Raw genomic sequence first — 23,147 nt, forward strand, 5'->3', positions numbered from 1 at the left:
CCTCATCGTGAATCTAATTTAATATCATAGAGCTAAAATTATGGCCTTTTTCCTCTCCCACTTATAGAAAGTACTACGCAGGGCTGGTTCAAAGTGATGCAGAATTCCATGGCTCACCTATGTAGAGATTACTTTTCACAAAAGAACATTAATAACTAATTCCTTTATGTACTTTTCCAAAGCTCAGATAAGCAGCCATTCTAGCCCATGGTTAAGAACTATTTCTGTTTCCTGCTCTTACTCTTTACCAATTTCTGGAATCAGTCTGCCATGAACAGCCCATGGACAGGGGGAGGGAAGTGTCAAATTTCTAGATTAGTCACAGAGAGACTAAGGATTAGATAGGACTGGACTAGATAAGTGAGCCCAAAACTATATGACTTCTTTTTTTTTTGTTTTGGTTTGGTTTTTGTCAGCAGTGGGGCCTGAACTCTGAGCCTGGGTGCTGTCCCTCAGCTCTTCAGCTCAAGGCTAGCACTCTACCACTTGAGCCACCTTCCCAGCCCCACTATATGACTTCTTACAGACAGGTAGGAGGGCTGGGCCTTGGTGGGGACAGTAAGAACACCCAGAAGGTTGTTAGAAAATTAACACTGCCAGGAAGGTTCCCTAGCATCCTCTGGGGCTTTAAGTCAGCTGGTAGCTCACTGGAAAGTAGATAAGGGGTCCTTTACTTGGAGAAGACACTGTCTGGGCATACATACACACACATACATGTGCACATACACACACACCCCACTTCTCTATCTTCAGCAACTAGACCCCATTAATCAGACCCCAATACCTAAGCAAGAAGCTTCTAGATCAACTCTTACACCTCTGCAACTTGTGTGTGTGTACCAGTACTAAGGCATGAACTCAGGGTTTGGGTGTTGTCACTTAGCTCCTTCCGCTCAAGGGTGGCATTCTACCACTTGAGCTACACCTCTTCTTCCAGCTTTTTGGTGGTTCACTGAAGAGTATCAGACTTTCTTGCCTGGTCTGGCTTTGAATCATGATCCTCTGATCTCAGTCGCCTGAGTAGATATGATTACAGGCGTGAGCTCTGGCACTTGGCTTCTTTTAATACTAGAGCAAAGATTTGCACCAAGGATCAGGGAAACCGTTACAACAACCTGGCTGGAGAATCAGAGTCACCAATGGCAAACAAAGATCTACCATGAAGTGAATTCTGATCCCATACACACAAATTGTCTATTTAGTTCCTTTGATGGACTAACTTTGGGCATTTCAACCTCACACTGTGAAAAGGTTGTCGACAGCTAACACTAAGAGAAGCAAGGGCTGAGTCACAAGTCTTTGTGGGCACTAATGGCCCATGCCATCGTCATGCTAGCTACTCAGGAGGCTGAGAGCTGGAAGATCACAGTTCAAGGCCAGCCTGAGCAGAAAAGTCCATGTGATTCCATCTCAGAGAGATTCCTGTGCAGATTGACACTGAAAGGCAGACACCTTGCCAATCTTGTGGGGCCCCCCTCCCCTCCCCCTCTTTTACCTCGAAACCAGGTGGAGCTTTCATCCACATGACCAAAGATATGATCCACAAATGTAGTTGTGTTTCTAGCAAATTTGAGGGCAAAGTATATGTTTGAGATGTAGTAAAACTGAGTACAAGGTGACCAGTTATGCGTGTGTGTGAGTCCTAGGGCTTAAACTCACAACCTGAGCACTATCCCTATGCAATTATACTCAAGGCTGATACTCTACCACTTGAGCCACAGCTCTACTTCCTGATTTTTGGTAGTTAATTGTATATAAGAGTCTCAGACTTTCCTGCTTAGGCTGGCTTCAAACTGTGATCCTCAGATCTCAGCCTTTTGAGTAGCTAGGATTATAGGCATGAGCCACCAGTAAATAACAGACAGTATTTTGATGATGATGTTGCTTTTCTTGGGGGGAGGGGGATTTTTGGAGTCACAATGTCAGTGTACAGCCCAGGCTGGTCTCAAATTGGCCATCTTCTTGCCTAGAGTTGCTAGGATTATGGGAGTGTGCCACCTTACCCAGCTTAACTGGTGTTTTTAGTTACAAAACATATTTTTCTGTCTTATCTCTTCCTGGTTTTGCAACTCAACTCTCAAACACTGGAAACCAGAATTGTTTATGGGTTACCTTGGGCTGTCAACCAAAAAGCACAAAAATAAGCCAGGTATGGTGGTTCACATCTGTAATACTAGCTACTCAAAAGAGTGAGGTATAAAGGATCCCTGGGCAGGAGAGTCCCTGAGACTTATCTCCAATTAACCACCAAAAATCAGGCAGTGGAGTTGTAGCTCAAGTGGTAGATTACCAGCCCTGAGGCATATTGCTAAGGGATAATATCCAGGCCCTGAGTTCAAGCCCCAGTAGCATCACATGTGTGTGTGCGCGAGCGCGTGTGTGCACACGTGTGCACACACACAGAGCTTGCAATGTCTCTGCAATCCATACCTGCATGTCCTTGCACAGATAAGATTTGGTGCAGGTTCCATGAAAGGAATCTAGTTCTTCCTGCCTCCTTCCAGCATTTCAATCCATCTCCACACACAAATCAACTCTCAGCCATAACCTTTAACTACAGGCTCTTACCAGCAAGTTCTAGATAGCAGCAGAGACAACCACCATGTGTCAATCACCATCATTTTTCACCAGCCTGAATAACTGTACCTCACACTATACCTGGAATCACCAAAATCAATTTGATTTAAATAGATTTACACTCTAGGCACTAGTAGTTCATGCCTGTAATCCCAGCTACTCAGGAAGCTAAGGTCTGAGGATTATGGTTCAAAGCTAGTGCAAGCAGACAAGTCTGTAAGAGACACTTAGCTCCAATTAACCATCAAAAGACAGAAGTGGAGCTATTACTCAAGTGGTAGAGCTCCACAGCCTTAGGCAAAAAAAGGTAAATGAGAACTGGGCACTGGTAGCTCATACCTGTAATCCTAGCTATGAAGGAAGTTGAGTTTTGAGGATCTTGGTTCAAAGCCAGCCCAAGCATGGAAGCCTGTGAGACTCTTATCTCCAATTAACCACCAGAAAACTACAAGTGGTGCTATGGCTGAAGTGGTAGAGCTCTCGCCTTGAGCTGAAGAGCGGAGGGACAGTGCTTAGGCCCAGAGTTCTAGCCCCATAACCGATGCCCCCCCGCCCAAAAAAAAAAAAAAAGAAGAAAAGAAAATGGTAGAGCACTAGCCTTGAACACAAAAGCTTAGTTTAGGGCCAGTGCCATATCTTGAGTTCAAGCCTCAGGAATGATGGAGAAAAAAAGCTCAAAGTGGAGTTGTGATTCACGTGGCAAAGTGCCACTTGGGCAAAAAAGCTAAGCAAGCAAGAAGCTCTGAGTTCAAGTCTCAATATCATACACACACATATACACTATATGCTGATGTGTATGTGTTTATATTCACACACCCACACATATGTTTACAGACCCAGCCAATGACCTGCTTATCCCAGCAGACTGGATGTACACCGTACTTAAACCAATAGCATGTCTATGTGGGGTGGGGTAGTGGTATTTGCCCATGACCTTTCCTGGGTTAGCTTTTTCATCATCACTTATGTTACCTGTGCAATGCACACAACAGGAAAGAAAAACTAAGCCACCTGAGGTGGTTTGGATCGCCTGCCATTTTCTCTTCTTACAAGTAAAATTGAAACCTGGAAGTTTTCCAAAGGTCCATGGTCCTTGCTGCACTCTGTGAGTCTCATTGGAAAGCCAGAGACACATCACTCATCCCCTTCTGGGTCCCCCCTGCAACCCTCTCTGCCTCTGGCTGAGGCACATCTGCAGCCCCACTGTACTTTGGCAACCTTTGTGTCCAGAGTCTCCAGTATCTGTGCCAAAAGGAGGAAGTGTGGATTGGGCTCATGCCCAGCAACATCAGGTGTCTTGGCCACTCTCCAAACAGCCCCAGGAAACAAGGGACATTTACAGTGTTACAGCTCATCAAACTGACTCTCCTCTGAGTCACCCTGAAAATTCTGTTTCTGCCTGGGGACTCCTCCTGGCAGAAATCCCACAACAGGAGATGTGGGGGGGATTAGTATGCACCAGTACAGCTGGACCCTCCCCAAATCCACGGTCAGCCTGAGTCCTGCTTGGCCTTTGGAAACATGGCTTAAACTATGGTGAGATATCCAGAGTCAGGGGTAGGGGGTAGGGATAGGATCACCAACCACCACTTGCAATCCTCCTCACCTGAGAAAGGACCCAGGTTCTAATGTCCAAATAGCCCCCTAGTACAGCAGAGATATACACCCTCCAAGGGAAGTTGTGCTCACTCAGAACTCACATGGAGTCCAGCATGAAATCAAACCCCTAGCCAGATTCCGTGGCTCATTGCCTGTCATCCTAGCTACTCAAGAGGCTGAGATCTGAGGATTGTAGCACAAAGCCAGCCTGAACAGTTAAGTTTGTGTGACTCTTATCTCCAGTAAACCACCAAAAAGCTAGAAGTGGAACTGTGGCTCAAGTGGTAAAGTGCTAGCCTTATATGAAAGGTTAAGAATATAGTTTCTAGGCCTGGAGTTTAAGCTAGTCTATGACACAAAAAATGGAAGGAAGCAAGGAAGGGAGGGAGGGAGGGAGGGAAAAAAGGGAAGGAGGGAGGGGAAAAAGGAGAGAGAAGGGAAGTGAAGAGGAGGAAAGGAATGGAAGAGAAAACAAAATTCCCAAGATGAAGGAAGCAAAGAGAGGACTAGGAGGAGATTCTGGGTTCAAAAAGGAAAAAAAGAGAGGGGAAGGGGGACGAGGGGAGAAAGAGAAAGGGAGGAAGTGGAGGGGGGAAGGGAAGTAGAGAAGAGAAGGGGAGGTAGGAGGGGGTAAAAGAGGAGGCAGGGGAGGGGAGAAGAGAGGAATTTTCCTCCTTCCTTTGGTGCTGGAGCCTCCCAAAAGCACAGAGTAAACAGAGGCCATAAACCGGGAGACAATGAACCTTGAGGCCCGGTCCAGCCAATCCGTTAGTGAGAACAACAAATAACTTCTCCAGTTCTTGACTAAAAACAATGGGGAGCTAAATTCATTTAGGGACACTGGTGCTCCCTAAGGATGAAGGAGCAGAGAGATAACAAGGGACAATAGTATACTTTGTACTGAGTATCTCCTTCTATAAACTAAAGCTCTTCCCCTTCAGGTTTTTTTGTTTTGTTTTCCTCAGCTAGGTTTTTCCAAGGCCAAGAACAAGTTTTCTAGGAGGATTTAGAACTACAGCCCCAGGGGAGCCTCAGAGAAAGGATCAGCTCACAAAATACAACCTCTAGGAAGCATAAATGGCTACACACTTAACTAAAGGGCAGAACCAACACCTTCAAAAATGGGATGAGGGCAGGGAAGAGTTCTGGTTGTAATTGTCCTCTAAGAAAGAAGTACTCTCTACAAACAACCCATTTATGCACTTAAAAAGTTTGAGAAAAATACAGCAAAAAGCCAGAAAAAGATGTAAGACACGATTAACTGATAAATCAGAAAATTTCAGAGAATTTCAGAGTCCTTTCAGAGGGAGAGCCAGGGGGGAAGAAGGAGGAAGGGAGAAGAGATTAAGGTTTGTAAGACAAATACATAAACAGAAAACAGGACTGGGTGAGGGGTGGGAATTAGAGGGGGGGGTGTCCCCATCAGAGCAGGAGCTAGTTCATCCTTTAATTCTGTATAGCCAAGTCCTACACAATCCCAAAAGACCTGCTTTGAATAAAGACCTGACATATTCTCTATTAGTTTGTCCAGGGCCAGCTGGCATAAGGGACTTTGGGCAATTAGGTTTCATTTTGTGTTCAAGTCACACAAAACACAGTTCGAACATGGTCTGTGGAACTACCCTATTTCTCCCTCGCCTCAGTGAGCTAAAACAAACAAGCTGGCTACTTTTCAAGCCTTCCCTATTTGAACAAAACATCCAGGACAAGAGGCATGCCCTGCACTGCAGGGTCAAACACTGGCGCTCTAGCTCAGTGGTAGAGCACTTGCCTGGCCTGCTTGAAGCCATGTGGGTGAGGGTGTCTCAGACACTAACAGAAGTCAGACACAGAGCTGTCATTCCATAAGCAGTTTTCGAATGGAGTAGTATGGAATTTTCAAGAACTGTGGAAGGAGAGGGAAAATAGAAGCTTGACTTCATCAGAAATGACTATTAAGACTAGTGTGATAGGTCACACCTGTAAACTTGGTTACTCAAGAGGCTGAGATCTGACGACTAAAACTGGAAACTCTTATCTCCAATTAACCAGAAAAAGCCAGAAGTGGAGGTATGGCTCAAGTGGTACAGCACCAGCTTTCAGTGAAAAAAAAAATAGTAATAATAAAAAATTAAGGGACAGTGCCCAGGCCCTGAATTCATCCTAGTGCCAACACACATGCACACACACACGCACACACATGCACACACACACACACACACATATTGAAAAATAGGGCTGGAGGCATGCTTCAAGTGAGAATTTCTGCATAGTAATTGCAAGTCCCTGAATTCAAACTCCACAACTGTGAATCAAATAACCCTGTAAAAACAAAAACAAATACTCCAGGACTGCCAAATAACCCTAAAATAAGCAAATAAACACACAGAGAGAAATATACCCAAGCTTCTTTCTCTCTTCTGTATTCCTATCTTCTTCCAGAGGGGATAATCCACCTGTGCCCACCCCTCCCCCCATTCCATCCCAACAGTTCTTCCTGTCCCTCCAAACTCAGCCTTTATCCAGGTCTCATCATTCCAACTTCCTCACTGGGAATACTGCCTTCATCTGGACCCTGGTCTGAGTCAAGGGTGCAACTAATGGGAAAGACCAGTAGCCCAGGCAATGCTGACATTGCCTGAAGGATGGGTGGTCCAGGTTTTAAACCAGCATTCAGTATGGGAGTTAGAAGGGCAAACCTTGTAGGGGCTACCAAACATCAAATCCTCCCAATTCCTACCTGGCCCATTCCACCCTATCCCCTCCATTATTTCTCCACCACCCCCACACTTATAGTCCACTCAGCTGTCAAAATGTACTCTCTCTGGGCGCCCGTGGTGGCTCACACCTGGAATCCTAGCTCCTCAGGAGACTGAGATCTGAGGATCACGGTTCAAAGCCAGCCTGGGCAGGAAACTCTGTGAGACTCTTATCTCCAATAAACTACTAGAAAACCGGAAGTGGCGCTGTGGCTCAAGCGGTAGAGCACTCACCTTGAGCTGAAGAGCACAGAGACAGCACCCAAGCCCAGAGTTCAAGCCTCATGACCGACCAAAAAAAAAAAAAAAAAGTACTCTCTAGCCTGGTGCCAGTGGCTCATGTCTCTAATCCTAGCTTTTCAGGAGGCTGAGGTCTGAGAATCAAGATTCAAAGCCAGCCTGGGCAGAAAAGTCCGTGAGACATTTATCTCCAATAAGCCACCAAAAAAAAAGAAAAAAAAAGCCAAAAATAGAGCTGTGGCTCAAGTGGCAGCGTTGAGCCTTGAGCAGAAAATGCTAAGGGACAGCACCCGGGCCCTGAGTTCAACCCAGATACTGACACACGCATGCATTTACACACATACATTCACCACACACACACCTTTCTCTGATCCAAACCTCACATTTACACTTCCAGAGCACCGATGTTTAAACATGAAATATTAACTCGGCACTCCCACCAGCATAGCCTAGGTGGGAGCAAGCACCCACAATCCCAAGCCTTTAGCCCAAACTGTTCCTTCCAATCAAAATGTTCTTCCCTCCCCCAAATAAAACCCACCTGTCTTGTGTCAAACTCAATCAGGTCATCAAGACAAGATTCTAGGGGCTGGGAAGGTGGCTCAGTGATAGAGTGCTTGCCTTGCATGCCTGAGGTCCTGGGTTCGATTCCTCAGCACCACATAAGCAAAAAAAAAAAAAAAAGAAGAAAAGAAAAAAACCGGAAGTAGCGCTGTGGCTCAAGTGGTAGAGCGCTAGCCTTGAGCTGAAGAGCTGAGGGACAGCACCCAGGCCCAGAGTTCAGGCTCCATGACCGGACCCTCCCCCCAAAAAAACAAGATTCTACACTTATTTCCCTCACATCAAAACCCATCTTTGGGTTGGTATAACTTAGACATAGCACAACATTTGTTCCCAGGTCTCATTTGCTAAATAGAGGCTTCTAATTGAAAAACAGTGATTGGTGATATTTTGCTTTTATCCACTAGCAGAGAAATTGCATTAAAAAAATAAAAATAAAAAATTTAAAAACCCACCCAGCTCATGTCTATCATCCTAGCTACTCTGGAGACTGAGATCTGGGAATCCAGTTTCAAAGCCAGGCAGGCAAGAAAGTCCAGGAAACTCCACCTCCAATTAACCAGCAAATAAATACACAGGCAGAAATGGAGCTGTGGCTTAAGTGGTAGAGCCACCGGTCTCGAGCAAAAAAGCCAAGTAAGAGCACAAGGCCCTGAGTTCAACCCCCGGTACGGACAAAAACACCCAGCTATGCATCCTGTGTCATCCTCTTTTGGGACTCACAACCCAGGAAACTGATTCTGGAAGGTTTGGGACCAGCATCTACAGAGGTGTGATTCTTCCTTGCTTGCTTTCCTTTGTATCCCTCCCACCCCAAGCCCAGATGCTTCCATAGATTCACAAAGCCACCTGTTAGAAATGACAGTCTAAAGAGACTATTAAGTCCCAGCAAAGAGTTTGCAGCAACTTGGAGGCCACAAAGCAATTTTGTGGGGGTGGCAGTCAGGCCCTGGGCCATGGAATGAACATCTTTGAGAATCCCGGGCCAAGCTTCTTTCTGCCAATCCCAAGGCCTTGTGATCCTGTGTCCCAAGCCCCACATAATTAGAAGTTATAATCCTGTAATTCCATGATGGCATCTTTGAACTTAAATATACTTCAAAATGAGCTTATATAAATATACTAAGAGCAACAAAAGAGCAGCAAAAAAAAAAAAATTTTTTTTTGCCTTTTTTTTTCTCCACTTGGTCTCCACCTGTTATTTGTAGATTCTCCTCCAGTCTATCAGTAAGCCAAAGAACAAAGTAGTCAGTGTCACCAGGGAAGGAGGAAGACGCCAAGGGCATTTTACAAGGGCTCAGAACAATTAAGAATTGATTGTCCTGAGAGGAGTTTCACTTCCCTATTGACAATTACGCACTGGTGCGCTGGGTGATCACACCTGTTATAAAAAAATGAAAAAAAAAAAGCTTACAACCCACCCAGTGACCCCTGAGCCAAGTTCCCAAGGCTATTTTTAGACACCCTGGGAATTTGCAAGAAGAAAGATGTGGCAGGTGTCCCTGTGATCGTCCCCAGCTGGAAAGCTTCCTAATAACCCAGCCCCTTGCTGCCTGCCACCTGTGAAGCAATCCCAGCGCCCCCACCGGACGCGGGCAGGGGGAGGTGGGGGTGGGTTCTCTTTTATGGGACTGTCACCCCCAAAGTGTGTGTTGGGGGTGGACAGTGGTGAGCGTGCAGCAGAACCGACAGTGACCCGGAGAGAGGGGAGCCCTCCTGAGTAGCCTGGGACCAGCTTAGGCCGGCAGGACCCGAGGTCCCCTTCCACCTAAGGGCTTTTCCCCTCACTCCTTAAAAAGAAAAAAAAGCAACTCAGAGAACGCCAACCCGTCTTGGGGTGGTCGTTTCCTCACCATCCTCACGGTCCACTGGAAGCTGGGCTGGGCTGGGGGGGTCACACCGTCAGGCCAAGCACGCCGGCGGCCGCCCCCCCCCAAGCATCCCTGCCTGGGTCCTTTCTCGAAGCACGCGGGCGGGATGGACAAACTGGACGACCCGGAGTAACCTCTCCAGAACCCCCATCCTCCGCGTAGGGAGGAGCCCCGCGCACCTCGCTGCCACCTGTACCTCAGCCACCCCCGACTTGTCCTCAGCGGGATCCGCCCCAGCCCTGCGCGCCCCCTCCATCGTCCCTGCGGCCTGGCCGACCCGCCGGGGCCGCGCGCTCCTACAGCCCCCTCCGCCACCTGCGGAGGAGAAGAAGGGCGCACCCCCGCACCAAGTCACCCCACCTTCCGAAAGTAGTCATCCCCTTCCTTCTCCAGCCGCCGGGGAGCCGCGGGCAGCAGCGCGTCGGTCATGCTGGCAGCGCTGGCGCCGAGGGCTGGACTGAGGCGACGAGGCCGCCCCAGCGCCCCAGAGGGCGCCAGGACCCGCCCCCCGCCCGCCCGCGCCGCCACCTTCCAGCCCCGCCCCAGTCCGAGCCCGCGAGGCCTGAAGCCCCGCCCCATCCACGAGGCCACGCCCCCACGAGGCCTAGCCTGGGAGCCCTGTGGCTCCGCCCACCGCAGATACCACGCCCCACACGTAGCCCGAGGCCAAGCCTAAGAGCTCTGTAGTCCCGCCCACTGTGAATACCACGCCCTCCCCGCAGCTCGAGGGCAAGCAAGAGAGCCTCGTAACCCCGCCCACCAAAAGGCCACGCCCGTATCGGGCGGTAGGCTAAACCAGGGAGCCCCGCCTTAGCCACGAGGCCACGCCCTCATCCCCCGCCCCAGGCCAAGTCTTGGCGCCAGGGAGCCACTGAGGCCTCCTCCCAGCCTCAGGTCCAGCCACCGAGCCCTGGAGCTCAATTCCACACCCTCTGAGACCAAGCCCCTAGCCCCTCCCAGGCGAAGTCTCGGGGCTTTGAAGCTCAACTCCTAAACTCGCTCTAGGGCAAGTCTTCCAGTCTTGGAGCCCGGCTTCTCCACCCCCTAACTTCGCTGTACGCCGGGCATGGGAGCCCCGCCCCTCCTACCGAGACTCCGCCCTCTTAGCCACGCCCATTCGCCGAAGTCACGCCCTCACTCTAGTCCCAAACCAATCCCTGAAGCCCCGCCCACAGAAGTCTCCGACCTCGGCTTCGCATTCTCCGTGGGGTCTGTCCAAACCCCTCCGCCATCGCCCCGCTGCTGGGAGATCTGAGACGGGTGGCTGGGCGCCCTCCTCGTCCTCCCGGAACCTATGATCTTGGTGGTGTTGGTCCTGTGGGAGCCACGGTGCCACAGGGTGCAGTAAAATCAAGATCTCGCGCTCCAGAAGTGTGGAAATTTGGGGGACCAGGACCCACCCTGACGGACATGTCTGGGGACAACAAACACTGGGTCCACGGGGCAGGAAAAGGGACCATGGGGACCTGCGCCATCGAACGTCCTGGCTGGCTGGTTGACTTCCAAAGTTGGGGTTAGGCGGATCCCATGGGAGCCTTTGGGGGTTCTGGAGAAAGGGGCCACCTTCCTCTGGCAGGAACCGGGTTTGTGCCCGAGGGACTGGGTGGATGCCAACTCCAACTTTAGTTTTCTCGACTGTAAAATGGGATCCTATGATTTTTCAAGCTGGTCGAGATTACTGGGAAGAAAATTTGGTTGAGGCATTACAACTGTAATCTGGAGGCTTGAGATTGAAGGACCAAGGTTCGAAACCAGCCTAAGCAAGAAAGTCTGTGAGAGTCTTTATCTCCAATGAACCAGCAAAAAGCTACAAGTGGAGCTGCGGCACAGGAGTAGAGCACCAGCTTTGAGGAGAAAAGCTCAGGGACAAGCAGGCCGACATTGAGTTCAAGAGAGGCTAGGGCGGTGGAGCCAGGGTTTATGCCAGCCTCCACTCCATCCCACTACAGTATGGTCCTCTAGGGCGAATGCCTGGCTGAACCGTTCGTTGGGAGCTTGGAGGCCCTGGCTCAGGAGGCCATGCTGCTTCCCCATTGAGATCCGCCGTTACTTTGACCCCTTCCCACCAAGGGACTCCTTTGTGTAGTTGAATTTGGCCATCTCAGTGAAGGCTGCGGCTAAAACACACCATACCGCTTTTTTTTTTTAAAGTGTATTAGGGGTTGTTCGAAATTTTTTTTTGGGGGGGGGGTCCAGTCGTGGGGCCTGAACTCTGGGCCTGGGCGCTGTCCCTCAGCTCTTCAGCTCAAGGCTAGCGCTCTACCACAGAGCCACGGTGCCACTTTCAGCTTTTTTCTTTATGTGGTACTGAGGAATCGAACCCAGGGCCTCAGGCATGCAAGGCAAGCGCTCTGCCACGGAGCCACCTTCCCAGCCCCTGTTCGAAATTTTTATAATACAACAGTAATAACCAAGTCAATGTTGGAAATAAATAAATGAGTAAAAACATAAAGTCTCTCATCCCTACGTTAGTCTGTAAAACTTTCTAGAAAAGACGTTTTCATAGAGGGCTATTCTAAGAACCGGCAGAAGCTGGGCATGGCCGTGTACACCTATGAATTTCAGCCTTCTGTAAGGATGAGGGCAGGAGATTCCGAGTTCAAGGCCAGCCTGCATCACCAAAAATCTATATCAGAGACAGACAGATAGACAGAGTAACCATAACTGTAATCCTATCTATACAGGAGGATGCGATCTGAGGATCAAAGGTCAAAACCAGCCTAAGCAGAAAAGTCTATATAAACTCTTGTTACCAAATAACTACCCAGAAAAAGCCAGACGTGGAGTTGTGGCACAAATAGTACTAGCCATAAGAAAATAAAATACGTAAAACAAAGCTCAGGGAGAGAGCTCTCCCAAGGAACTCACTTCCCACTGGACCTTTTAAACAGAACTAGGATAGACACTCAGACAAACTCACTAAACTTAAAAGCATCCTTTGGGTTCGCGGAGGAGAAAAACTGTGACGTCTTTTGACCGCCGTCGGCCCCCGTAGCGAAGGGGCGGGGCCCGGAAGAGGCCAGGATGGCGGCGGCAGACAGCGACGAGGACCTGGTCAGCTATGGCACGGGCCTAGAGCCCCTGGAAGAAGGTGCGGGCAGGGTCTGGAGGGAGGCGGCCGGGGGTGCTGTCGGTACAGCTCGCTCTGCTCTCTCGGGTTTGCTGGCTGTTCTGGAAGTTGGGGATCAGAGACCCAGAAAAATGGTGGTTGTGTGAGCCGGGGATGGTCAGCAGCTTCTTCCCCAAGACACCCCCATTTCCCCGCCCCCGAGGAAAGAGGACGTGTGCCCTCAAACTGGAAACGAAGGGGCGAAAGATGGCTTTGGAGCCGAGTGCTGGAGCTACTCAGGAAGCTAGATCTGAGGATCGTGGTTCGAAACCAGCCTGTGCAGGAAAATCTGTGAGAGTCTTACCTCCACTTACACACACACAGCCCAGAAGTGTAGCTGTGGCTCAAGTGGTAGATCTCACACACACATACACACACACACACAGCCCAGCCCAGAAGTGTAGCTGTGGCTCAAGTGGTAGATCTCTAGCCTTGAGTTTTGAAAAAGCTCAGGAACAGCGCCCCAGGCCCTGAGTTCAAGCCCCAGGACCAGCCCACAAGAAAAATTGGCCTGCAAAGATACGGGATGGAGGGGATACTCAAGGGAGGGGCAGTTTGGCAAAGAGAGGGATAGACAGGATTGGTGAGGGTGGAAAAGATGGTGCCAGAAAAAAAAAATATCATAGTTGTCACAGGGGTCAAACAGGGGCTGTGTCCTGGCATGATAAGGAGATTGACTTTGTTGTTCTTTGAAATAGGGCTTCACCATGTAGTGCAGGCTGGCCTGTCTCATCTTTCAGATTGTTTGGGATTGGAGGGGTACACCATCACGCCTGGCTATAGATATACTAAAGAGTATAGATGTAACATATGTATGCATAATATGTCATATATGATACGTGTTTTTGTTTTTGTTTTGCTGGTTCTGGGGTTTGAACTCAGGACTTGGGCACTGTCCCTCAGCTTTATTGCTGAAGGCTGATAATCTCCCACTTTGAGTTATATGTTTTTACTTCCAGCTTTTTGCTGGTCAATTGGAGACAAGAGTCTCAAGGATTTGTCTGCCCAGACTGGATTTGAACTTCAGATTTCAGGATCCTGAGTGGTTAGTATTACAGGCATGAGCCACTGGTGATTCCTTCAGTAAACATTTGATCAGCAAATAAGAAAGGGAACATTGTGGGTACCATACCTGGCTTGGAGACCAGAGTTGAGATCTGGTTTTTCTTTGTGCTTATTAACTGTGGACCTCAGGGAAGGTACTTAATGAGTACCTTCATGATTTAATTTATCATATCCCTGATAAGGAAGGAATTAGTTGTTATTAGTAGCAGTAATTACAACAGAGTCTGGTTAAAATGCCACCTCTTCTTATGATTTTTTTCCCCTAGCACTGTGGTTAGAGATGGTGCCTTCTCCTTAGGTGCCCTGTGGGGAGTGGTTGACCGTCATCATCTTATAGCCACCTGTTACACTGAGATGTCTCTGGATCTCCTTCTAGATCAAGAGTACATAGAGAATGGCAAAACCAGTATTGTACTGGCAGGACCCACCTTCTTTTATTTTAAACCAGTCATTCTCAGCTGGCGACAATGGGCAGTGTCTGCAGACATCTTTGTATCAGACTTATGGGTGGGTGGGAGGGAGGCATGCTACAGACATCTAGTGTTGTAGATCAGCAGTGTTCTGAACTATCTTCCAGCCCCCAGCACATCTCACAACAAGGAATTATTCAGCACAAACTGTCCATATAGCTGAGAAACCCTGCCTTACCTGAGTATTCATGCCAGGCACACAGGCAGAAGTGGAGTGTGTGTGTGTACTGCATTTCTAAGCCATGCTGAATTTCTTGCATCCTAAAGTTACAGTAATGGAAGCTACGCCTTTGAGAGATTAAGTAATTTGTCCAAGACCACAAAAGTAAGTAAAGGAGGAGAATTTGACCTCAAAGCTCCTAGTCTTCAAAAGCAACCCTTTATCGCCCTGCTGTTGTTTCCATGGCCAGAAATGACCTAAACCTTCCCAAGCTACAAGGGAGAACTCGTTAGCACCAGAAAACTGGACATTCCTTTACTTTTAGTTTCTACATTGTTGGAAATTTCACAATGAAACCCTACTGTATTATTAATATTAATGTATGCTAATAAACATTAAAAGAAAAGAAAACCTGCTTCATAGGATAGTTAATTATTGTGGAGTAAATGGGATAAATTTACTTTCAAACCAGGTACCAGTGGCTCACGCCTCTAATCCTAGCTACTCAGGAGGCTGAGATCTGAGGTTCATGGTTCAAAGCCAGAATGGGCAGGAAAGTCTGTGACACTCTTATCTCCAATAAACCACCTGAAAACCAGAAGTGGCACTGTGGCTCAAGTAATAGAGCACTAGCCTTGAGCTGAAGAGCTGAGGGACAGAGCCCAGGCCCAGAGTTCAAGCCCCACAACCTACCAAAAAAAAAATTTACTTTCAGTTAAACAATATTGAACTAAGAATCTTTTTTGGGGGAGGGGGAGGAGGGGGAGGTGCCAGTACCGGGCTTAAACTCAGGGCCGGGGCACTGTCCCTAAGCTTTTGCTCAAGGCTAGCACTCTACCACTTGAGCCACAGCTCTACTTCTGATTGTTTTTTGTAGTTTATTAGAGGTTAGAGTTTCTCGGACTTTCCTGCCTGGGCTAGCTTCAAACCTCAACCCTAATATCTCAGCCTCTTGAGTAGCTAGGATTACATGTGTGAACTACCAGTGCCTGGCAAAAAATGCCTTTTTTTTTTTTTTTTGCTAGTCCTGGCACTTGAACTCAGGGCCTGGGCACTGTCCTTGAACTTCTTTTGCTCAAGGCTAGCACTCTACCACTTGAACCACAGTGCCGTGTCTGGTTTTTTCTGTATATATGGTACTGAGGAATCGAACCCAGGGCTTCATGTACACTAGACAAGCACTCTACCACTAAGTCACATTTCCAGCCCATGGCAAAAATACTTTTTTATGAGCATTTCAATAAAAGTTCTGTCCTCATTCTTTCAGTACTGTAACTTTAATTCAAGGCCCGGAGCTCTCACTTGGCTTTTTAAAAATGTTCTGAGTTTTGTTTTGTTGTCTGTTGTGGGGCTTGAACTCAAGGCCCATGAGCCTGTTTGTGCTCAAGGCTAGCTCTCTACTACTTGAGCCACAGTGCCACTTTGGTTTCTGAGTGGTTAATTGGAGATAATAGTCTCACTGAGACTTTTCTGCCTGGGCTAGCATCAAACTGTGATCCTCAGATATCAGTATCTTTAGTAGCTAGGATTACAGGCATGAACCACCAGCGCCTGACTGGGTTTTCTTTTTTTGCTCAAGGTTGGTACTCTAGTAATTGAGCCACACCTCCACTTTGCTGGTTAATTGGAGATGAGAGTCTCACAGATTTGTCTACCCAGGCTGGCTTCAAATCTCCATCCTCAGATCTCAGCCTCCCAAGTAGCTAGGATTACAAGTGGGAGCTACTGTGCCCAACTTATGTTTAAGTGTTTTTTAAACAACAAAATGGTTTGTTTATTTATTTTATTTCCAGGTGAAAGGCCAAAGAAACCCATTCCTCTTCAGGACCAGACAGTAAGAGATGAAAAAGGAAGGTATAAACGGTTCCATGGAGCCTTTAGTGGTGGCTTCTCTGCTGGGTACTTCAATACCGTTGGCTCTAAAGAAGGTAAGATTTTCCCACTAGCAACTGTTCTACTGCCAGAGCAAATGGTTGAAATACCTATGATTCCAACCCCTCCCATCTCCTCCCCTCCCCCCTTTATGTTAGTACTGGGGCTTAAACTTAAGGCTTTGTGCAGTTACTTAGCTTCTTTTGCTCAAAGCTGGTGCGCTTCCACTTGAACCACAACTCTACTTCTGTTTTTTTTTTGCTGATTAATTGAAGATATGCTAGGTTCAAACCTTGATCTTCAGACTGCAGCCTTTTGAGTAGCTAGGATGACAGGTGTGAGCCACCATTGCTGCCAGCTTATTTCTTAATAGTTGAGAGGAAACCTCTGGGTGTGCACTGAGCTGTGTCCGCTGGTGGGAGGGACTAATGTGAGCAGATGTGAAGTGATTGATGTCCACCACACAGCAAGATGGGCAGTAGCTGAGTTTCAAGTCCCAGCATGTTACTTAGTGGCCTAGTCAGAAACTAGAATGCTATATTGGATTGTAAAATTCTGAACTACTTTCTTTCTAGGATGGACACCCTCAACCTTTGTGTCTTCACGACAGAACAGAGCAGACAAATCTGTCCTTGGACCTGAAGATTTTATGGATGAAGAGGTAGATATGTAAAACTTGACTCCTTTTTTTTTTTTGGTCAGTCATGGAGCTTGAACTCAAGGCCTGGGCTCTGTCTTTGAGTTCTTTTGCTCAAGGCTAGGGCTCTAACCACTTTGAGTCACAGCAGACTCTTCTGGTTTTCTAGTGGTTAATTAAAGATAAATGTCTCATGGACTTTCCTGCCAGGGCTGGCTTTGAACCTTGATTCTCAGATCTCAGCCTCCTGAGTAGCTAGGATTACAAGCATGAGTCACTAGCGTCCATCAAACTTGCCCTTTTTTTGGTCAGTTGTGGGGCTTGAACTCTGGGCCTGGGCACTGTCCCTCAGCACTCAGCTCAAGGTTAGCACTCTACCACTGGAGCCACAGTGCCACTTCTGGCTTTTTTTTTTTTTTTGTCGGTCATGGGACTTGAACTCTGGGCCTGGGCACTGTCCCTCAGCTCTTCAGCTCAAGGTTAGCACTCTACCACTGGAGCCACAGTGCCACTTCTGGCTTTTTTTTTTTTGCTTATGTGGTGCTGAGGAATCGAACCCAGGGCCTCATGCATGCAAGGCAAGCGCTCTACCACTGAGCCACCTTCCCAGCCCCTGTTGTTATGATTGGTTGTGGGGCTTGAACTTAGGACCTGAGCACTGCCCCTGAGCTAGTGTTCTACTACTTGAGCCAGGGCACCACTTCTCATTTTTGAGTGGTTAAGTGGAGAGTCTCATAGGAACTTTTCTGCATAGGCTGGCTTTGAACTGCAATCCTCAGATCTCAGCCTCCTGAGCCACTGGTACCCGGCTCCTTGATTTTTTTTTTTTAATTTTATTTATTTATTTTTGTTGTTCTTGGTTGTGGGGCTTAAATTCAGAGCATGGGTGCTATCCCTGAGCATTTTTCCCTCAAGGCTAGCTAGTGCTCTATTACAGTGCCACTTCCAATTTTCTGATGGTTCATTGGAGATAAGAGGCTCAGTGACTTTCCTGCCGAGGCTGGCTTTGAACCATAATCCTTAGATCAGCTTCCTGTGACTAGCTAGGATTATAGGTGTTAGCCACCAGGGCCTGACTTGATTTTTTTTTTTTTTTTTGCCTGTCCTAGGGCTTGAACTCAGGGCCTGGGTGCTGTCCCTGTGCTCTTCAGCTCAGGCACTGTCCCTGAGCTTCTTTTGCTCAGGGCTAGCACTTTACCACTTGACCCACAGTCAAGTGGTAAAGTACTGAGGTACTAAGGAATCAAACCTAGGGTTTTATGCATGCTAATCAAGCATTCTACCACTAAGCTACATTCCCAGCCATTGATTTTTTTTTTTTGGTCAATAGTGGTGCTTGAACTCTGGGACTGGGCGCTGTCCCTGTGCTCTTCTGCTCAAGGAAAGCGCTCTATCGCCACTTCTGGTTTTCCAGTGGTTTATTGGAGATAAGAGTCTCACAGACATTCCTGCCTGGGCTGGCTTTGAACCATGATCCTCAGATCTCAGCTTCCTGAGTAGCTATGATTACAGGTGTGAGCCACCAGGGCCCGGCTGATTTGTTTTTTAAAAAAACAAAACTTGCCAGGTGCCGGTGGCTCATGCTTGTAAACATAGCTACTCAGGAATCTGAGATGTCAGGATATAGGTTCAAATCCAGCCCAGGCAGGAAAGTCTGTAAAACTCCTATCTCCAGTTAAGTACCAAAACCCTGGAAGTGGAGCTGTGGCCCAAGTTGCAGAGGGCCAGCCTTGAAAAAAGAAAAAAAAAACAACCTCAGAGATGACACCCAGGCTCTGAGTTCAAGTCCCAGGTTAGGCACCGCCGCCCGCCGCCCCCTGTCCCCCAATAAAAAAGAAAAGAAAAAGAAACCCATGTGACACATCATCCCTCCAAATAATGGAATTCTGTGTGCATTCTTTCTTTTGAAGGATCTTAGTGAATTTGGGATAGCACCTAAAGCAATTGTCACCACAGATGATTTTGCTTCCAAAACCAAAGACAGAATCCAAGAAAAAGCCAGGCAACTGGTAGCTGCAACAGCCCCCATTCCTGGAGCCACTCTGCTCGATGACTTCGTAACACCAGCAAAGTGAGGAGAGTTTGCTCTGTGTGTGTGTGTGTGTGTGTGTGTGTGTGTGTTTATGTGTGTAATGTCTTACCTTGGAGTTGATTGACAGCAAGCCAAGAGAATCTTTCCTAAGTGAGGAGAGTTTGTGTGTGTGTGTGTGTGTGTGTGTGTGTGTGTGTGTGTGTGTGTGTGTGTGTGTGTTTATGTGTGTAATGTCTTACCTTGGAGTTGATTGACAGCAAGCCAAGAGAATCTTTCCTAGACTAGAAGTTGACATAAAGGGGCTTTTGCCCAAGAGGTCTTAAGGTATCCTTATTAAAGGGCTTAGGAGCCCCAGCCTCTGGCCTGGCCAGCTGCTGGGGTTCCCTATCTCATTCTACCTTTTCTTTCCCCACACCTCTCTGTTCTCTTCCAGGGGGCTTGTGGTAGGATGTGGCCTGATGTGGCAGCCTCAGATTGGCCCAAGACACATGCTAGATAGGGACTGTCCAAAGGCCTGGGAGAGATTTTTGATGAACTTCCCAGCTCATCGGTGCCCAAGCTCAGGGAGCTGTGGCTACACCTGCTGTGTCACAGCAGTGTGACATGGGGGATGGGTGAGCCCAGATAAGATGAGACCAGAAGCAGATGCCACTTGCTTCCTGCTGCTGCTACTGCTGGCCTTGTAAAAGAAGTTCATGTCCAATGCCTACCTTGGTCTCCTAGGTTATCTGTTGGGTTTGAATTGCTAAGAAAAATGGGTTGGAAGGAAGGACAAGGAGTTGGTCCTCGAGTCAAGAGAAGGCCACGCAGACAAAAACCTGGTATGTCTACAGACCATTACTAATTTAATTCTATAGCATGTTTGTGCGTGTGTTTTGTGAGATAAGGTCTCTCTGTGTAGCTCATGCTGACTTGGACTTTTTCATCCTCCTGCTTTTGCCTCCCAAGTACTGGGATTAACATGTGCTTGGCTCCAACTCCCTCTTATAGTCCTTCTCTTCCTCCTCCTCCTCTCCCTCCTCCTCCTCCTCTTCTCCTCTTTGTTCTCTTTCTTCTCCTTTTTGTTTCTTTCTTTTTTAATTTTCTTCGGTATTGGGATTTGAACTCAGGGCCCTTATACCTGCTACACTGGCACTTTACCCCTTGATATGACAATGCTCCCAGCCTAGTTTTTTCCGACCTGGGCCAGTTCACTCCTCCTTAGGCAACCTAGTGTTCCCCCGCTCCTGGGAGGTCACCCTATTGATGCCAAACTTAGTGCAGACACCCGATCGGCATAGCACACTGCAGCCCAGAACTCCTGGACTCAAGCTATCCTCTGGGCTCAGCCTTCTGAGTAGCTGGGATTACAGGCGCATGCCACTGCACCAGGCCCAGCCTAGTTTTTTGCTGATTGTTTTTTATATAGGGTCTGTCTTGCCTGGATGTGCTATCCACTTCTTCTCATTGTTAGTGGGATTACAGGTGTGCATTGTTGCATCCAGCTTACCTCCATGGAGATGGGGACTTCTCTGGGCTGCTCTGACTTCAGCCTCCCAAGTAGCTAGGATTACAGTCATGATACCCAGCTTATAGCCTACTCTTTAATGGTTGCATGTTTCTTTTTTTTTTTTGTCAGTCATGGGGCTTGAACTCTGGGCCTGGGTGCTGTCCCTCAGCTCTTCAGCTCAAGGCAAGCGCTCTACCACTTGAGCTACAGCGCCACTTCCGGTTTTCTAGTGGTTTATTGGAGATAGGAGTCTCTCGGTCTTTCCTGCCCGGGCTGGCTTTGAACCACGATTCTCAGATCTCAGCCTCCTGAGTAACTAGGATTACAGGCGTGAGCCACCGGTGCCCAGCTAATGGTTGCATGTTTCTAGAGGCAGAATTGCTAGGTCAATGAGATATGTATGTTTCAAAACTTTATTTACTTTTGGTGCTAGTACTGTATACTGTAGGCCTGAGTTCTGTCTTAGTTTTTTCATTCAAGGCAGATGTTTCTACCCCTCAACCCACAGCTCCTTTTCCAACTTTTTTTTTTGCTGGTTCGTTGGAGATAGGAGAGTCTCATAGACTCTTCTTGCTTCAGATGGCTTTGAACTGTGATCCTCAGATCTCAGCATCCCGAATAGCCAGGATTACAGGTGTGAGCCACCAGTGTCCAACTGCATATAGTGTTTTAGGGCAGTGTGATTTCCTTGGAATTCTCCATAGTATTAGAACAACACAGTATTGTTGTCTGTGTGGGTGGGGCAAGGCCTGGGATGGGAGTCTCCTGGTGACCCATCTCTGACCTCTGCAGCCCTGTGTCCCTGTAAAATGTCCATAGGTCTGGTCACTCATGACTAATGCCTTTGCAACCTCTTTTATAGATCCTGGAGTAAAAATCTACGGCTGTGCCTTACCCCCTGGAGACTCTGAAGGCTCTGAGGTATCACTTCAGCAGTTACTTTGTGATTGTGACACGTTAGGAGGGCCCATTGATACCAATTGATCCCATGCCCATGTTATGTCAGTTAATGTTTTTTTCTGCAACAGCATCAGGTCGGGGAGAGGGGAGGGGGCGCACAAATTGAACCAAGTACCTCATGCATGCCACATATTGTACTGCCTCTGAGCTAAAGCCTCAACCTGCTCAGATTCTCTCTCTCTCTCTCTCTTCCTTCTCTTGTATTTTTCACTCAAGATTAGCACTCTTAGCACTCTAGGGCTGGGAATGTGGCTTAGTGGTAGAGTGCTTGCCTTGCATGCATGAAGCCCTGAGTTCCATTCCTCAGTTCCACATAAACAGAAAATGCCAGAAGTGGCACTGTGGCTCAAGTGGTAGAGTGCCAGCCTTGAGCACAGAAAGGCTCAGGGACAGAGCCCAGGCCCTGAGTTCAAGCCCCAGGACTTGCAAAAAAAAAAAAAAAGAAAGATTAGCACTTTATCACTTGAGCCACAGCTGCTTCAGACTTTTTTGTTGGTTTTAATGGGAGAGAAGAGTATCACAGGCTTTCTCTGCCCCGACAGGCTGGGAACTATGATCCTCAGGTCTCAGCCTCCTGAGTAACTGGGATTTCAGGCATGAGTCACCTGTTCATTCAGATTCTTAAAGTGGAGTTGTTTGTGTTTGTATCATTTGTTCAGGGACATGCTTTAGTCATTTATAACAGCATAGATGCAAGCTTGATAATTGTTCTGTTTGGGATTAATCACCGTATTTTAAAATAATCTCACAGTTTATCTCTCTGTGCTATACACTCACCTTAATCCCATTTTACACACCGGAAACAGGACGAAGACGATGACTACTTGCCTGATAATGTGACCTTTGCCCCTAAAGACGTCACCCCTGTGGATTTCACACCCAAAGATAATGTCCACGGACTGGCTTACAAGGGCCTGGATCCCCACCAAGCACTGTTTGGAAGTTCAAGGGAGCATTTTAATCTCTTTGGTGGAGGCTCTGAGGGGGCCGGTCATCTTATTGGAGACGTTGAACCGAATAAAGGAAGAAAATTGGGAATTTCAGGCCAGGTAAAAGTGTTTCTGTTTTTTTAAGGCTGGAGTCCCTGACAAATGATGGTGCTTCCCACGTACACTCTGACCCCTCTAGGAATGCATTCACAGAATATGGAACGACTTGAGTGTTCCATATGTTCATATGGGTATGAATCGTAGGGTCATTTGGAAAGGCTCATAAAGCACCCTCTCCTGATTTTACGAATGAACTGCAGAGACTCTGTGGGGATGTTCTTGGTAGAGTTTGTGTGTTCTCAGTGTGAGGACTGCTTTCACATTCTTTTGTGTGTGCTTATGTGTGTATGTGTATATGCGCACACATATATGCCAGCACTGGAACTTGAACTCAGGCCTTGGCACTGGTTCCTTAGATTTTTCACTGAAGTCTGGCACTCTGCCACTTGAGCCACACTTCTCCTTCTGGCTTTTTGGTAATTTATTGGAGATAAGTGTCACAAACTTTCTTACCCAGGCTAGGTTTGAACCTCAATCCTCAGATCTCAGCCTCCTTAGTAGCTAAAATTAATGGTGTGAGCCACCATCTTCCTGCTTCAATCACGTTCATTATTTTTTTCTTTTTTCTTTTTGCCGGTCCTGGGGCTTGAACTCAGCCTAGGCACTGTCCCTGAGCTTCTTAGATTCAAGGCTAGCACTCTACCACTTGAACCACAGCACCACTTCCAGCTTTTTCTGTTAATGTGGCACTAAGGAATTGAACCCAGGGCTTCATGCA

General features: G+C 47.7%; 2 protein-coding genes across 2 annotated transcripts in view; one reads left to right on the forward strand and one right to left on the reverse strand.

The window, feature by feature from the left end:
- Rhpn2 (rhophilin, Rho GTPase binding protein 2) overlaps positions 1–10,026 on the reverse strand; it is a 58,343-nt gene extending 48,317 nt beyond the window's left edge. The window contains exon 1 of the mRNA XM_013026160.1: positions 9,947–10,026. Within this exon, the coding sequence (XP_012881614.1) occupies positions 9,947–10,015 (69 nt within the window). The 5' untranslated portion in view covers positions 10,016–10,026. The remainder of the gene's footprint in view (positions 1–9,946) is intronic.
- Positions 10,027–12,597: 2,571 nt separating this feature from the next.
- Positions 12,598–23,147, forward strand: part of Gpatch1 (G patch domain containing 1) — a 30,500-nt gene continuing 19,950 nt past the window's right edge. Inside the window, exons 1-7 of the mRNA XM_013026161.1 lie at positions 12,598–12,677; positions 16,184–16,318; positions 16,838–16,923; positions 18,810–18,970; positions 19,655–19,752; positions 21,283–21,341; positions 22,187–22,429. Of these exons, the coding sequence (XP_012881615.1) occupies positions 12,611–12,677; positions 16,184–16,318; positions 16,838–16,923; positions 18,810–18,970; positions 19,655–19,752; positions 21,283–21,341; positions 22,187–22,429 (849 nt within the window). The 5' untranslated portion in view covers positions 12,598–12,610. The remainder of the gene's footprint in view (positions 12,678–16,183; positions 16,319–16,837; positions 16,924–18,809; positions 18,971–19,654; positions 19,753–21,282; positions 21,342–22,186; positions 22,430–23,147) is intronic.

Source organism: Dipodomys ordii, unplaced genomic scaffold (assembly GCF_000151885.1).
Source record: "Dipodomys ordii isolate 6190 unplaced genomic scaffold, Dord_2.0 Scaffold92, whole genome shotgun sequence".
Lineage (NCBI taxonomy): Eukaryota > Metazoa > Chordata > Mammalia > Rodentia > Heteromyidae > Dipodomys > Dipodomys ordii.